Source organism: Falco cherrug, chromosome 1, assembly GCF_023634085.1.
Source record: "Falco cherrug isolate bFalChe1 chromosome 1, bFalChe1.pri, whole genome shotgun sequence".
In the NCBI taxonomy this organism is placed as follows: domain Eukaryota; kingdom Metazoa; phylum Chordata; class Aves; order Falconiformes; family Falconidae; genus Falco; species Falco cherrug.
Genome location: NC_073697.1, coordinates 110,900,468 through 110,917,465, shown reverse-complemented (window position 1 = coordinate 110,917,465; position 16,998 = coordinate 110,900,468). Strand labels below are relative to the sequence as shown.

Genomic DNA, 16,998 nt, shown 5'->3' with positions numbered 1-16,998 from the left:
ATCACTTCCGTCAGTAAGTTTAATTGCCAGCAAATGGCTAAATAGGGGCTTAGGGTGAATGTTACATCTGTCTGCCACGTTAGTGGTAAGAGGAATTCTGGCGCCGTTTCAGGGTCACTATTTGTATCTGTCTATCAGAGGTAGAATACAGCAGTTTCTCTCAGTTTCTGTATAGCATTTCTGCCAATTGTTTGGCTCCATTAAGTGTGCAGGGGAAATAAAAGCCTGAATGACCAAGTCACAAGGGGGTATGGATAGACCCTTTCTTTGTCCACACTCAGAACATTGCATTAGGTCTCATTATCCATTTATAATAAGCGACCTTTGCCCCCTGGGTCATTGAAAAATACTCAGTGTGTTTTTTAGCACAGAGTACCTCTGTCAGCAGACGGACAGAACAATGAAACGTCTGGCGGTCTGGTTGGAGGGCTATACTGTGCAGGTTTTCATAAATATTCAGTTTGATGCCAAAACACAGGACCAAAATCTTCCTTAGTCTCTGAAAAGTATCAAGCAGGCCAGTGAGTTCTTGCGATAACAAGAAAATATTATAAAAATACTGCATTTAGTTACTTACATGCAGTTCAGCTTTTAATATTTTTAAAGAATCTTAAAGATCTTTGATATTCACAGCTCATAAGGAATTAACAAGGAGCCATTGTATGAAGAAATATTTTGTACAACAAGTGTCCAAGACCTTTATCCCAAGGGTATTTGTGAGTGGCTTAGCACAGCTGTTTCATTGCTTTGAGGTCAGCTGTGACATCTGCTGCAGAAACCTGGCTCGGAGTAGGCAGTTCCTACCTACCTGAGCACTTTATCACGGCTGTGGCTGGTGCAGGGAGGTGAGAAAGTGGGTAGCAAGAGATTTGGACCTTTCTGTAAGTTCATGGCTTGAAAGTGAACTTACATGTTAAATTCCACAGCTGGCTAGCCTGCAGGAAGTGTCTGTGTCCTGCTCCTAACTGTTGTGGGCTTTTTGCAGTTGTTCAGAGTGAAAAAAAACCCATTCCTAAGAATCTCCTCGCCTTCTGACAGAGCAGCTTTCAGACCTGCTTTTGTTCTCCTAAGAGATCACCCTGCAAAGCCCTGTATTTGCAGTCCTCAGGTCTTCAGTGCTGGGTGTTAGGTGCTAGATGTTTCTCTCCTACCCTTCTCAGACTTAATACGTAAATAATTTAATACATTTTACCTTACTTCTGTGTGTAGTATTCCCTCTTCATTTGCTTGTGTTCTGAGCAACCCCTAAATCTAATCACAACAGAGGAAGGGAATGTAAGTCATGTTTTAATCTACCTAGATGCTTTTCCTATACCATAAATAGCATCACCTGGTATGGTTAGACTGCCATAGCAGACCTGGCAGTGGGAAGAGAGCTGTGTGGGGCACTGTGTGCAGCCACAGGAGGGTTTCTGGTGTCCACGGGAACTTGCAGTGTAAAGGACTTTACTTTCTTCAGAGAATTGCCAAGTTTCATCATCGCTTATTCTTTACATACTGCTTGTTTCCTGCTGTTTAGTACTTAGGAATTAAGATGCTTCTGGTGGTATAAACTCTTGAGGCATGCTGTTAAGATGCACTTTTTGTGTCCATGAAATTCTGCTCTGTGTGTTCAGATTTTTTTTTCTAATGAATACTTTTTTTCTCTATTACCATGACCCAAAGTCTTGCGTGCTTGATTGACTTAACCTGTGTTTCCTTTCTCTGACTCCTGTGTCTTCCATTTTTGCATGTTTTAATTCATACAAATGTGTGCCCGGTACATAATGGCATTGCAACTAAAATAGATAACTTTGCATAACAGCAGAAAGTCTTACCTCCTCATTTCATACTTCTTACTTCCTTTCTTCCTTACTCCTCCTCTTTGAATTCAGTTTTTCATTGCACTGGAGGAATGGACTGTAGTTGGAATATCTGAAACATGGACAATTAACACATTCATGAAAAAAAACTGAAATCAGACCCAAAACTGCTTAAGAAAAGGTATTGAATAAAATGAGATATGGTTTCTCTCCTCTGGCTCTGGAAAGGGCACCTTCACATTCAAGCAAGAGTTTTGCCTCATCAGGACCAGTTTTATGGAGACGACCTGCAGTTGTCAGAAGCAGGCCAATGACAAGAATTAATATATTAACTGGTATGCAGTACTCTTTGACAAATTGCTTACTAAATACATCAAAATTGATTGGACGTTCTGTGTTTAAATTGACAAATGACTGCATTAGGGGAAGGAGGGAAATCCATTAATTACAGCTGCCCTCAACCATAGGAAATGTAATCGTATAAATATAGATTTTGTTAAAACAAAAGTCTCTACTTTACTGTAGTGTTGCTGGTAAGTGTACTTGCACCTCTCTGCTATTAAACCTCCAATAGGAGGTTTTGAAGACAGATCTTTGCAATTGGCTTTTAAATAATCAAAGACCATTTCTGTTGTGTTAAAAGAAATGATGCAGTGTTTCTTTATCCCACTCTGACCGCTTCTGGAAATTGTTTCTCTCTCAAAAAAATGGACATGTAGCCAAGGCTTCTGCTGTCTCATTAATTGTTTATTCTAAATGCGATGTAATTCATATTCCACGATGGTAGGATTCAAACCAGTACTCTGTATTCTCATTCTTTGTTCCTGTACTGGTCTCCAAGTAATACTTGCAGGGCCGTTACATATTTCTGAGTAAGAATTTGCACTTGAGTTAGGCCTGAAGATATAATCAGTTTTATAGACTTCGTTAAGGGATTCTTGAAAAGATTAAGGTCTGTATTTATAGCTGCCTTTGACTTTTGGCTGTTACAACAGATTTTCATTTCTGGACCAACTGTTGTACATATCTTGCATTTTACTGAAAATAGCTTCCATTAGAATCAAACTTAGTAACTATTCATTGTCTTCAAAGGGAGGGGGTTAGCTTTTCCTCACTGTTTGTTTGGGCTAAATGATAACACAATTTATACAGATAATCTCTGTAACTATGACATCATGTTTGCACTTCCTGTTCCCTCTAATGAAAGCTATGCACCCTGAGCAAGACTTTTGTCTCTAAGCAACGTTGTGGTTCTTTATAGCCTATTTTATATTCCTTTCATACATTCCAGTGATGGAAATAAAAATTCCGTACATAGAGCTAGCTAACACTGTGCCATGGAAAGCAGGGTTGAGAGTAAGAGTGGAGAGTATATTAAATAACTGAGCTATGAAGACAGATACTATGAAAAACAAGCTATGATGCATGTAATGGTAGCCAAAGTGCTGCCGTGTGAGTTATGCCGAGCAGGCACAGTAAGGAATCTGGTCATTCTGGTCTGCAAGCCTTTTTCCTTGCGCAGCAGAGCATGATGGTGGTCTGGTAATAGGTTGATGAACTGGGGCTGATAATTACATTTAGTGTTCTACCACTTCTCAGTCTTCTACCTCTGTTTTTCTTCTTGCACTCTTTTGTGTGTGTGTATTTAATAGCGTATTCTTTCTCACTAATATGAAAACATAGATGTTACGGTACGTGCCCCACCATACACATAACTCAGAGTGTGTGTATGTAGCATGTTCTATGAGGCCGGAGTGCTCTGTGTATGTTCAATGTCTATCACAACGGAGCTCGATTTCAGATAATAAAACTGATCAAAACCAGAGCCTGTTCTATAACAACAATTACGGTATCATGTAGTTACGAGGTGTTCAAAGCCTTTTTGCTCTGTTTCTGTGACATCTCTGCATGGCTGTGGTCGGAGGTGAGTTGGAAGCAGATTCACTGGTTAGTGCCCTTGGCTGCCCGTTGCAGCGTCTCTGCTGGGCTTTACTGGTGCTGCAGCAGCGCTGCTAGCACTTCAAAGCAACATTGGCCAGTTTCACATAATCTGCCCATGGAAGGCTGTCTAAACAAAGCTCTCTGACCTTACCCTGGAGTGGGTGAAGCCCACTTGAGTTTATATGAGCTGCTGTTCTGGGAAGCCTGGGAGAGGAGCTGGAACAAGCGGTGGTGTGTGGGTTAACATTTTAAACTGCCATGGTTTTTATGTACCGATTGTATGAATGTTACCAGACTACTGGCGTTTCAGATGTACCCATGCCCCACAGATGAGGGCCTTTCTGCAAACTTTTGTCGATTGAGTGTTACGGGCTTAAAACTGCAGGAAAATACATGCCATCCATGACCAGTCGGGGTGGTGGAGGTGGCACGGCAGAGCTGTGGGCCACCTGCAGGAAGGCACATGGGGGAGGCTGCTTTGTCAGTCTGGGCGGACGGGAAACCAGCCTTGTGGTAGACTGAGCCAGCCCCGATGACAGGACGTGTTGCATTTTGATGCTGCTGCCAGGTTCCCCCCTGATTCTCAGCAGGGGTATTACAGCTAACTCTTTGTGAGCTGTTAGCGGGATCCACTTAAAGATGGGAAACTGTCTGATGTTGTTAGTTTGGTACTGTGTGTGCAACCGGCACACAGCTGAGATTTCATGTAGTTACTTGGGTACGTATGTTTAGCTTCATTATCCAGATGGGAAAATTTTTTTATATTTTCTACATACTCAGTTTGCCATTATTATTCTTTCTACTTGAAATTGCCTCTACCTAGTGGATCATTTTCATGAAATTCTGCTTTGCTATTGCCATATAATAAAAGAATACAACATAACTTTTAAAAAGAGCTTCCTGGGTCTCTGCATCAGCAGTTTCAAAGGAGTTGTGCAAATGTCCTGTAAAAATCCAGATCCTTAGGGAAAAGATTATAGTTCCTTGAAATTCTGAGGACATTTCTATACAGAAAAATGAGTTTCAGAATTTCAGAAAATTAATTCCTAAGTGTTTATCATGACTCAAGTATTCTCTCCAAATAATACATGAAAATATGAGTGTGTGTATTTATATATATATATATATATATATATATATAAATACACGAACTTATAACTGTAAGTGATACAGGTAAAACAGGTTGTAGAACAGTTTTGGCAATTTTAAAATTATTTCATATTTGGAATTTTTTACTGTGTTTAAAACTGTTTCAGATCTTATATATAATTCATATATATAACTCATAAATGTGTATATATATTTATGTATATATTTTATGACTACAGTTAAAAAATTTCCAAGCATGCATTTCTCTTACAGAGAATGGATTCCAAGCATGCATTTCTCTTACAGAATTGTTACATGTATTTGGGATTTTCTAGCAGTAGTCGCAAACAGTGAAAATGGAATTTTCAGGTTTGCTTCTTACACTTGAAGGCGTAACAGATTGCAAGATGATCTGGATACCTTCCCATTCCAGAAAAGATGTTTCTAATGAAATTGTAGTTCATGGTACATTTTTAAGGGAAAACTATGTTTCCCTAAAACTGTAACCTGCACTTCCTGCTCCCTACAGGAAACAAGATTGAGTGATAAAGGGAAGCAGATTTAATTTCTGACTGAGAATGTGTCTGATTGGGGTAAATCAGGCAGATGCCATTTCATGAAAGAGCTGCATCACGGCGTGTGAGTGGTGGAGCAAATCAAGACACATTCTTCAGCTGTAATTGGTGTTTGTGAAATAATATAGGTGAGGTGGATAAAAATGAACTCTGTAAGGTCTGTTGGATGCTGGCAATGTATGTTAAGTTTTTGATGCATATATACACCTGGGCATGTGCGTGGCTTCATCAGGTTACTGAGTACTTGCCCATCTTAATCCGTATTTTATAAACTAAATGCTGGAAACAGCACTGCATATAGGAATTAAAATACTTTCAGATGTGTACAAACAACAATAATGAACAAGGGCACATGCTGAAATAGTTCTTTACTATTCTTACATGGTCATCTGGAACTTCTTAGAGAGGGGTCCATCAACACGAAGGGGTCAGTTTTCAAAGCAGTGTACAGGGATTTAGCCGCGCGACTCCTATTGACGTTAATGGGAGTCAAACGGGTAAATCCCCACGCACCGCTTTGAAAATTTACTACTAAGCCTCTTGACTTCTCACTACATACTTTGATTGTAACAGTAATCCATGGTTAACATAATTTTCCCGACAATAATGTCAAACATACTTTTGAAGTCAGTGAATTATAGAAATAGTTACCTCTTCCATAATTCTTTAAAGATGGCCATCAGATGGATTTTGCCATAGGTTCATGGAGTTGAAATTATTCTTAAACTTGAGAAAAAGTACGTATGTTACCCTCTGGTACAGAACCCATAGTCTGCTCACAGTCTGAGCATTTGAAATGTTGAACAGCCTTAAGATGCTCCGTACTGTAATACTATGGTCTAGCTCTGCCCAGATTTAGAGTTCATTATACTTGACTGGTTTCCTATGGGAACTTTGAGAATGGAAGCTGGAGTTAAGCACAGTGAATGTATACCAGTCCTGCACTGCAACCAGGAGTAATGGTGAAGCCTGAACACCTAATCAGCACCTTTTAGGGGAAAAAATAATATGCCAGGCTGTGGACTATCAGATCAATGTGAAGTAAGGAGCAAGTAAAGTAGTCATCAAACCTGGGAAAATCTTTGTGAGAATTCATATCCTGATTACAGATTTAGCTATTCCTTTATGATTAAAGTGCTGATACAGAGAATGGATGGTCTATAATGCACCTAATAAACTGTGGGCAATACGTAAATAACGAATGAATAAATCCATAAGTCAAATGGTGGTGTGAAATAACTGTTAGGCTGGCTAAACTCCTGGTTTACAGGGGGTTTTTAGCTTAATTTTATGATGTTTATGCATACAAAAATCCCAGAAAGTCCTAACAGGAAAAAAGAGTGGGGAGAAGTTTGGGGTAAAAGGAGATATTTTAATTTGGATGGCATGCTCCTGCAGAAGTTTACAAGCTGAAAAATGCATTAAAACCAGAACTTTGTTCAGTAACATATAGCCACAAGTAAAAATACATAGAGCATATCACCAAACTACAAACAGTTTATTTTAAACATGAGTGTAAGCATTCTGTCTAAAATGAAAATCTGGACCTTGCTTTATTTCCAAACTTGAGCAGAGTTAGAGCCAGCAGGCATAGAGCTGTGGCTGTAAGAGAAGATTTAGGAACGTGCTGCAAAACTCACTAAGCAGTTGTTGGACTTGAACTACATGGCAAACCTGACCGAGGGATACTGAACCCAACCTCTGACAGAAGTGAGATCACATCTATGAGATGGAAAAAAGGTGAACCTGTTGAATTTGAAGCGGCTGCGTGTAGACCTAAACCAGAACTGTCACATTCTACTTGTCATGGGTAACATGATGTAACTAATGTGCCAGTAGTTCCAGAAGTAGCATAAAGTAAATCATTCAAATTGTGGAGCTTAATTTTAAGAGAAGTACTCCTAAGCTTGTTGACAAGCATGTGATTACCTCAGCTGTCCAAACTGCCTATGATTATTTTAGGTATAACTTAGGAAGCACAGAAAAAAGCATCAAAATCAGATGTTAGTGTGTGATCTGTATGAAACCAGGGGATATGTAATTTTTATTCTGCGTACCTGTTTGCTGTGGACATCACTAGAGACTGCACGTGGACACAGAATAGACTTCCGACTTAATGAATTAGTTAAGAATACACCATTTCTGGTTTTGCTAGGTTTTAGAATCTTATTTCAAATTCTAAATTTTGTGTATTCAGTTGAAATAGAGGAAAGCTCCCTGGGTGTCTGCAGGCATGTGTACAGCGGACAGCACAGAACAAATAGTCTTTATAGGTCTCCAGTGCCTTTGTTTGCTCTTAATTTGGACAAACATACATCCCTCAGAGAAGAGCACATTGGGAGTTTCATATATAACTCTTAATTAAATTGAATTGTGTAAAGCTTATTTGTATAAATGAGAAAATTAAAACCTTTTGGTTCAAGAAGTACACAAAACTAGGTAAAACTAATGATTTATTGTTCACAAATTAAAACCATAAGGGCACACATTACAATTGAGCTGTAGTGGTTCTTTGTTCCAACACTTCTATGCTGCTGAAAGATGACAATTTGTAATCTTTGAATGAATAAAGATTTGTCTTAGGTCTAGGTATTTATTGTATAATTAGCCCATCTATGAACAAAACCACTGCTTGTTAATTCCAATACTTGTCAAGCATGTGTATTTGTCTAGGTCTTGCTCACGTGTCAGGAATGCCTATGCAAATTATTTGAGGTTGGTATAAATTGTTTGTTTTCTTTATTTGTCACTAAAATTCATGACAAAGTTTCAAAACAATGGGTTTTTTTCTTCATACTTGGTCATTGAACTGTGTGAATCAGGTCCTGGTGTTCCAGAGGAATATCCAGCTCAGCTGTATTTCTGCCTGTGTTTCAGCTTGTGTTGAAACTTTTGTCTCCACAGTCACTTCTGTGCAGTTTTCCTGGCACTAACAGTTATCACACAAGTGACTAAATTTGTGGGGGGAGGGGGAGCGGTATCCCAACCCTTACTTTTAATCTTTATTCAGTGTAGTGGAAAAATTAATCCTGTAACTGCAGAGAAGGCAGTATGTAAACTTCAGAATTTTACCTTAGATTATGAGTAAGCACCTGCACCTTTGATTTTGAAGGTAGAAAGTGAGCTGACAGTTTTCAAGTCATCGAAAGAAGATGAAGAACAACAGTTTTCGTTAAGATTCTGTTTCTCCTTAGTTAAACATGGAGTGATTCAGTGGAGCTAGCCAGGATGGAGGGACAGGAATACATTCCAGACTTAGAGTTGATGCAGATGACTTTTCACTTGAAGGAGGACAGAGATTAAAGTTACTGCTGTTATTTTTGAGCAGCTCAAAGATGATTTTTGCCCCTTGCCAAATATTTATGGCAAAGTTCTGATTTTTGCTGTAGGTAGGTGGTAGCACTCCGGGTTTTAAAAATTGACCTTGAATGCTTGCTTGTGGAGTTTTTTTGCATTTATAACTTTAGATTATCTTTAGAAACTCATGTCATCTTATGCTGCGTAAACAGAAGCTGTAAGTTCTAATTATCACCTTAGATTTTTAATAAACACTCATTTCCTTTGTACTTTTTTGCTCCATGTGTAATCGTACAAATTTCTGCATGCTTGTGTATTTCTAGATGAAACAAACTCAGTTGCATTCTGACACTTGATATATGTTTGTTCCAGATGTTGGTGTAAGAATAGCAAAAATTTAAAAATTGGCATAGCTTGGGCACAAAGTATTGAATTTATTGTTTTAGGAAGGTGCAAAACACCTGCAATTGCCAGTAAAATATCTCTGTGCAACAAGGGCTTGCGTGCTCCTTGTCTGTGTGCACGCCATTTGTGACTCTTCCCCAGTGAAAGACAAATTACAGGAGTGCAAGAAAAAAACGAACCACTACTTGCTGCAAAGCTTTTGAAGAATTTGAATTTTATAATTTGCTGTCCCTGCATTGTAGTGAAATTCTTTGGACATTGAAAAAACTCAGTGTTGTAGTGTAAGAATAGCTTGGCTGGTGTGTAAGAGGCTGCCTTAAATTCCAGTGTGAATTCAGATTTTCACAGAATTAAGCTGGAAGATGAAAGATTACTTTCGAGCTCAAATTCCTGGAAATGTGCCTCCAGGCCTAAATTAATCTCGTCTTGGAACTTGATACCAATGCAAGAGGTGTGTGACCCAGAAATGAAGAAAGCATCGGTTTTGTATTTTTAGGACGTATTTGTTCCTATAACTTCAAGGGCATATTTAACTTGAAGAAAATGACCTTATGTATATCTGTAACAAGCAGTACAGCGATGGCAAATCTCCAGCAAGCGTCACTTGTCTCAGAAGGTCGTATCTCCCAGAATGCTGCATGCTCCCACTGCGGGCAGTGGGAGTAGAGCTCGCTTTGCCTGTGGTAAGGCTGGGACCATCGTTATGGGATCCTGCTATCAAAACCAGACTCTCTTTAAATGCCTGCTTTTGTGATAGGTGTGGTACATAAATGCTGTTTTATTAAATAGCAAAATAAATTACTGAGGTTTGACCTCAGCTAAGGCTTTATCACTGTTGCCCTGCTGGTGAACTCTAAGGCAGAGCTTTTTCATGGAATTTAGCATGTCGTCACTTTTTGGTGGAAAGAGTTAACGCTGCACTCTGAAGCTGCACTGAAACGTGCGTTATTGCAAGAGCTGTGCAAAGCTGTGCTTCCTCAGGAAAAGGCGTACAGCGTAGGACCAAAACCGTTCTTAAATTTGAATTTCTTTCTCACTGTAAAGCCGTCTGGAATCTCCAGTGAAACATGAGTATTACACAAGGGAGAAATACGGTGACAAAGCAGGTTGGATGCTGCTCCCTGGGCTAGAGTTTTTGCAGCGAGTCACTGAATAGCAGCTTCCCTAATCTTGACAGCTCTAGTAGTTACCCTTGGGATAGCGGAAGGGGGGGGGAAAGCAGAACAGTCCATAAAGTTCCCATTGGTTCAAAAGCAAAAACATCTGCTAGAGTCATGAACAGTTTGTTAGCGGAGTTCAATAACAGGAAAGCCTGCAGTTGATCAGCTGTGCCCTCAGAACCAGGCATTACTGCAGTCAGTAGAATTTATTGTAGGGGAGCCAGGAGATATGGAGAAGATTAGGGCAACAGCAAAACGTGTCAAAATAATGTTTTTGTTTCATCGGTTTCAAATATAAACTTTACCGGTAAGGAAGAAGCGTGGTCATTATGGTTTCACATTCAGATATTATTTACTGTGAATCGTCAGCTGTTTGTAATCCAGGAAGGTATGTGTATTTTCTTAATACGAGTTTGATATGGGCTAGACAGACACATCCGTAAGTCATTGCATTAGGGCTGTCACGGTTGTAATAGAGCAGATGAATGTAGTTTCTCTATTATCTTGAAAACTGAAGAACACACACTGCTGGAATAACGTCTGTGGTTGCCGGAGTGTGTATGGACACATACATATGTGCAGGCAGAAACTGTATTGATTTCAATGAATATGGCAGATGCGTGGGATCTCACGGGAAAAACTTGACAGGCTGTAAGAATATGTCCCAATGTATATAGTACTTGGAATAATTCTTTAATAAGTTAAGCCCTGAACTGGATTTGGTATATTGCAGGTTTCAGAATAAAGACACTGCGATACAGAGGTGTTAGAAATAGCTCCATAGCTGAGGTTGGGTTCAGATAGCCACTTATACAAACAGGATGAAAATCCCTGTATTTCATATAGTGTATGGATTTATGAAAACCCTGTGCTGTTTATATTATAGAGGCGCCGTTCTGTATTTATGGTTACAATTGTGTCTGCTTTGCCATTATAAACTCCTATTATAAGGGGTTTACAACACGACTGTAAAAATTTGTAGTGGATGGAAACTTGACACATAAAGGTCAACCCTGTAGTAAGATAGTTTTCAAAAATCAATTTTTAAAACCTTGGGTCATTTTTAGATTATGTAAATATAAAAATATTGGTTCTAATTTTAGGATTGTCCGGTATCTTAATGCTACGGCATAAAACTCTCCTGTTTTACCAAAGTAAAAATACCGTTGTTGCATTTACTTCTTTTAATTTGCTTTTGTGGTGTCTGCTTTTCCCTCAGTGTGGGCATGGTTTCTTGGTATTGACTCCAGGCCTCTAACAGGCTCCTTACAGTAAGCAGGTACAAGAAAATGAGCAATTTCACCCATTTTATTGTCTGGTGTGCTTGCTTGCATTTTGCTTTTTGTAAAGTTTTTCAGGGTTCTTGGGTGTGAAGTTTTAGTTAGAGCAACATAATGCTACTGCCATAGAAAGGGAAGTAGCTAGACTGTAAGCTTTGCTAGTGTATTCAAATGACTCAAGAACCCAGCATTGTGAAATATTAATCTTCACAATAATGAGTCTACGATTCTCTCTGTTCTTCACGGTAGCATTTGAACACTGAAGTGTGATTTTTCCCAAAGCTGTATGTAGATGTGGTAGTAGCTTTAAATGTGGGTTTGGATTTACTGCAGTCCACAGAGATGAAAAACTTGCATTTTTCTGTTGTAGTGAGTCTGTATGAAGATGAATGAGAGCAGTGAATATAGAAACAAAACAAACTTAATTTTGTTCCATGAATTGAGGTTATTTAAGCAGTAGAGACTTGGGTATTTAAGTAGTTACAGTAATGTAAGATTTTCATGATGCTTCAAGGAGAAGGTTGTGGATGAGCACTGTGGACAGATCCGATGTTGAGTCAAACCAAGCATTTACCCAGTCTCGGATCTCTGGTACTGACTGGAAGCAGATGCTCCAGCATCTGGGAGTTTGGAGGTTATGAGCTTCTTGGAGGTTGTGTCTGGACCGTCGTGTTTAATAGCCACTGATGAATTTGTCCCTCAGCTTGAACTAATATATCTTTCTGGTTATCCGTGTCACCTGCAGCTGAAAAAAGTGTTTCAAAGCTGTCCAGAATTATTATATAGTATTACTGTAATACAAGACAACACTTGAATACAGAATTTCTGGTGTTCTACAGTTCAGTGAAATAATCTCAGTATTTAGTCTTTGTAGCTAATAAAACATCAACCTCTGCTTTGATACAGATTCTTAATGAAGAGATATATTGTTACTACTATAATGAAAAGGTGATAAGATGATAATGAAGCTCTTCCAATTAAATTACATAAAGTCACATCCTAAAAATCAAGTTGTTCATGAAGCCACCTTTAAATAAACTATGTTAACATCAAAATTTGGTTTGTGAGGTCTTGAAACTAGTCTGGGTTCGAAGTCAGGACATGTCCTGGTGTCCCACGATGGCTTTTGTCAGTGTGCTTTAGCACAGTTCAGATTCTGAAAAGTTTGTAGAAAAGGCTTGCATCGCTGACAGTGGCATTTCTCAGTGTTAAATTTCTTGGGACAGATGGTTGTTGGCTGTATGGGGCTGCCCTGTACATTCATTAAGTACTTAAGGTTAAAAGAAGAGGACCCAATCGGGTTATCGTAGTGGCTGTATGTATACATTCAAGTCAATGAACAGAAACCTTTTTATCACTTTTGATGTCAATATTTGAACTTTTCCTGTGGTCCAACATGTTGTCACAGATTTAGGAAAACAAAATGTATACGTTGCTGTACTGATCACTTAGTGAAAAAGCTTTTTTTCAAAAAAGCATGTAACAGTAAGTCTGAGTTTTCAATTTTCTGGTTTTTTTCAGTGGTCCCACCAGGGAGCCCTGGACCGATCACTCGACATGAGTCATACGACAGCTTAGCATCTGACCACAGTGGGCAAGAGGATGAAGAGTGGCTTTCGCAGGTATGCTTTCTGGGGGTGTCCATTCAGGAGCGAACGAGTAATAGTATCCGCTAGAAGGTAAATTGACAACTTTCCTCAAAATGGAAAGTAAGCTTCCAGTAGGCCATAGGTATTGCCGTGTGTAAAACTGACTTCACATCTCACTTGGTATGAATTTGATGGCTTATACTTTTCATACAAACTATACAAGCTCTATTAAAAACCATATAAAGCCTCCATCATTACTGGCACAAGCCATTCCTGGGAAGTTCAGGATGAAGCAGAAAGTTTCAGTTGGCAGCAGAAAGTTACCTCTCTGCCTTTTTTCTCCTGACATGGTCCTTTCCAGACATGGGATAAAGGAAGTTGGCTTGGCAAAATGATGATGCGTTTTCAGTTGTGACCTGTGATAGACTTACAACATAAAAATGATAGATTAACTGGTTTACTTCCTGTTTTTTTTCTGGTTATCAGTTGCTGCATTTCCTACCGATAATTCCTTTGAGTTATGGCTAGATACAAGTACTGTAGTGCTTTAAAATGTCCGTGCTTGGTGGAATATTTTTTGGTGGAATATTGTTATATGAGGTTAAATCTGTAGTTTTATCCATTCGTGATATGTTTCAGTCAGTGAAGCTTCTCTTTGAGGAGCAGTAGATGCTTGACTATTTGGCACAAAACATAACTTCAGTTTAAGAATGTAGGTCATGAATAATACACTGAAAATTAGTTCCTGTTAGAAATAAAAGGTTGGAGTTAAATAAATACATAAAAATTACAAATGCTGTGGATTTACCAAAGCAATTATGGGGTACCTGATACATGGAATTTATCCTGACAAATTAGGTGGGTTTCCTTTGGTTTAAGAACAGTGGTGATGGTATGTAATTGTGGAATGGTGTGGGTTGCAAGGGACCTTAAAGATCATCTAGTTCCAACTGCCCTGTTGGATTAAATGTGTTGCTGGGATGTGTGGCATAAATATTAAATACTCATGGATGTGATTTGCTTTGCCCACTGCTGAATAAATCATACACAGCATTTACCTAAAATCAAGAGTTTCTACTTCTAAGGTTTCCACCTGTACCGGTCCAGGAGCAGCATTCACTGGGGAATCCATTCATATGAACCCACTTACCTGGTCTAAGTTTTCAGATGTGGCTGCACACTGATAGATCTTATTTGCTTATGCTGCCTCTAATTTGTCAGAGCATAAAGATGGTGAAACTACTCAATCAGTGTAGCTAACAGGACTTTTACCACTGAGCTCACTGGGGCCAAGATTTCACCTGTGGTTTTCCACCTATCCTCTCCAGTACCATTTGGATAGTTTAGCTTGTTTTACCACTCTGGTGACCTTCTGGTACAGTGGGCAACCTCAGGAAAGAGGGTAAGGTAAACCCGTGTTATGGGGATTGCTTTATTAGTAATTCTTGGAAGATATAAGATGTCAAAGGAACTTAAGACCGCTTGAACTTCATCACATCTATCCTTCTAGAGGAGTAAATATATTTATAAGAGAAAAAAAAAAAGAATCCCAAATGATGTCACAGAACAGAGATAATTCAAAGAACGCTTCCAGAATGTTTAATTTTTGCTAAGTGAAAAGAGCAACGATAGCTCTTTTGAGCATGAAGATGCTCGCATTCTCTAAGCAAGCCACTTTAGATTAAGCCTAAAGTGCAAGTATGTTTTTCAAAATTAAAATGTTGTTATCAACAGTAACAGCATGCAGTGAAAAAACACTGCCCTTCACTTCAACTTTTCAATTAGAACAGTGGGTAATGTGTGCTGTCAGTGTGAAGTAGATACAATATGTTTGTCCTGCACACAACAGGAGAGTGAATAGGAACATCTGGCCGTAGCCTCAGTAAAATTGCAAAGGCATCTGTTTACCTCTCGGCTCTGTGACACTGATGGTTTCAAGCTTAAAATATACAGATTACTTTATCTGTGGCCTAATTTACACTGCTACATAAAAGCTACTTGCCTCAGAAATGTCTGCAGTCAATCTGAGTTATGCTAAGATAAATGCAAAGATGGAAATAGTGCTAAATAGGCTGTGCGTTTGCTGTCTTATGTTAGCAGAGAGCTTAGAACATTACCCAGTGTTTAAAATTGCTTCTTAAAGAGTTAAGAATTGCTACTAGTACACACCTATGTCATATATATTCAAAAATATATTTTTGTGAATTTCCTCACGAAATTACAGTTTTGCTGTGGAGCTGATCATTGTTTTAGCAGAAATTGGTAGTAATTTAATAGTCTATTTTTGTCACCTTAGAAGTGTGAGTTTACCAGAGCTTAATATTTTCATTTCGTATTTACCTTTTCTGATCTTTAAAGGCTCCTTTTGATTTTTAAAATTGTGTTACAGAAGACTTACACTTTATTTACCTTTTATTTACAAGGCCAAATTTTCCTGATCATGTGAGTTTCCAGCAATGTTAGCATCTTAAATTTTCATGGTAGATGGCTTATTTAAGAGTTTGCCAGAATTGCTACTCATCAGTATGGTGTGAAAAGAAATTTTAAGAATATTTTGGATGCTTCAATTACTGAAATAACTTATTTTTCAAAAGTTCAGATCTAGACTGTTACTGGAAGTAAATACCTTGAGGAAAATCAGAATATTTGAGATTACAGGTGGTGGGTCTAACAAATAGTGTTCTCTGTGCCTTTTAGAGGTAGGCAGGGAACTGTGAAGCTTCTGTGTCTCTGTGTATATCCATACATAAATATAAATACAGTAAATATCTCATATATACCTATTAAGTTATATGTATGTGGTTGTTTATTGCAAGTAAACACCCGTACCTCTGTTTGAGTTGTTGGAATTTTGGTTAAATCAATATGTGTGTGTGTGTGTGTGTAGCTGCCATTCTAAACTCCACATGTTGCACGTGTGTGTTTATATTCCATCTGCATAGTAAGGAGCGTGACCTGGGCTGCGCAGTGTCTCACATCGCACTTCACCTTGCGCTCTGTTACAAACCTCCTTGCTTTCCAGCAAGATGGTCTCTGCCAGCGGTATGCTCGGATATGCCAACAGTCATTATGAGCTTTGATTTGAAGTACAGTTCACACTGTATACATGTGAAGCAGCCCTGTTTAATGTGTGAACTTTACAAAGCTGTAACAGCTTGTTTTTTAAACACACATCCCTTGACCTGGTCAGGATGGAGGTTATCTGGGGAGGCAGGCTTTCAGGTCCTCTGTCTGCTCCGTGCAGACGCAGACCCAAGGGTGTTCCCCCGTTTGTGACACCACAAGGGTAGCTTTTAGCGTGTGACTCGTAGTGCGTTTCATGATGGCGAGGGAAGGAATGAACAGGCTGGTGTGAAGTGAGAGCCGGGATGCAGGGTCGGTCTTCAGAACAGCTGAAGAACTGGGGTGCAGTGTCCTCAGGCTGGTGGTTCACAGGCTTTCAAGGCTCTGCAAGAAGCTCTTGGCTTTGGCTGGAGCATCCTTTCTCTAGCAAGGACTTCTAAATTTTCCCTTGTTCAGCATTCCTCCCAACTGGTGGAACAAAACACGTTTTTTTTTCCTTGAGAACAGCAGGATTCTGGGGGTTCAGTGTAGAGAAGGAACCATTCATTATATTAAGTTGCACTTTTCCATTGAGCATTTCCCCACATTCCCTTCCCACAGGTCGAAATAGTGACTCACACCGGGCCTCATCGACGCCTGTGGATGGGCCCACAGTTCCAGTTCAAAACGATCCATCCCTCAGGCCAAACTACCGTCATCTCATCCAGTTCCTCAGTGCTGCAGTCGCACGGTCCAAGTGACACCCCACAGCCCCTTCTGGACTTTGATACAGATGATCTTGATCTCAACAGTCTCAG

General features: G+C 39.2%; 1 protein-coding gene across 14 annotated transcripts in view; it reads left to right on the top strand.

The window, feature by feature from the left end:
* The window catches only part of BCAS3 (BCAS3 microtubule associated cell migration factor), a 370,223-nt gene that overhangs the window by 157,174 nt on the left and 196,051 nt on the right, over positions 1-16,998 (top strand). For all 14 annotated transcript variants that reach the window (XM_055719601.1, XM_055719623.1, XM_055719580.1 and 11 more), the window contains 2 exons: positions 13,071-13,171; positions 16,802-16,998. In XM_055719601.1, the coding sequence (XP_055575576.1) occupies positions 13,071-13,171; positions 16,802-16,998 (298 nt within the window). The remainder of the gene's footprint in view (positions 1-13,070; positions 13,172-16,801) is intronic.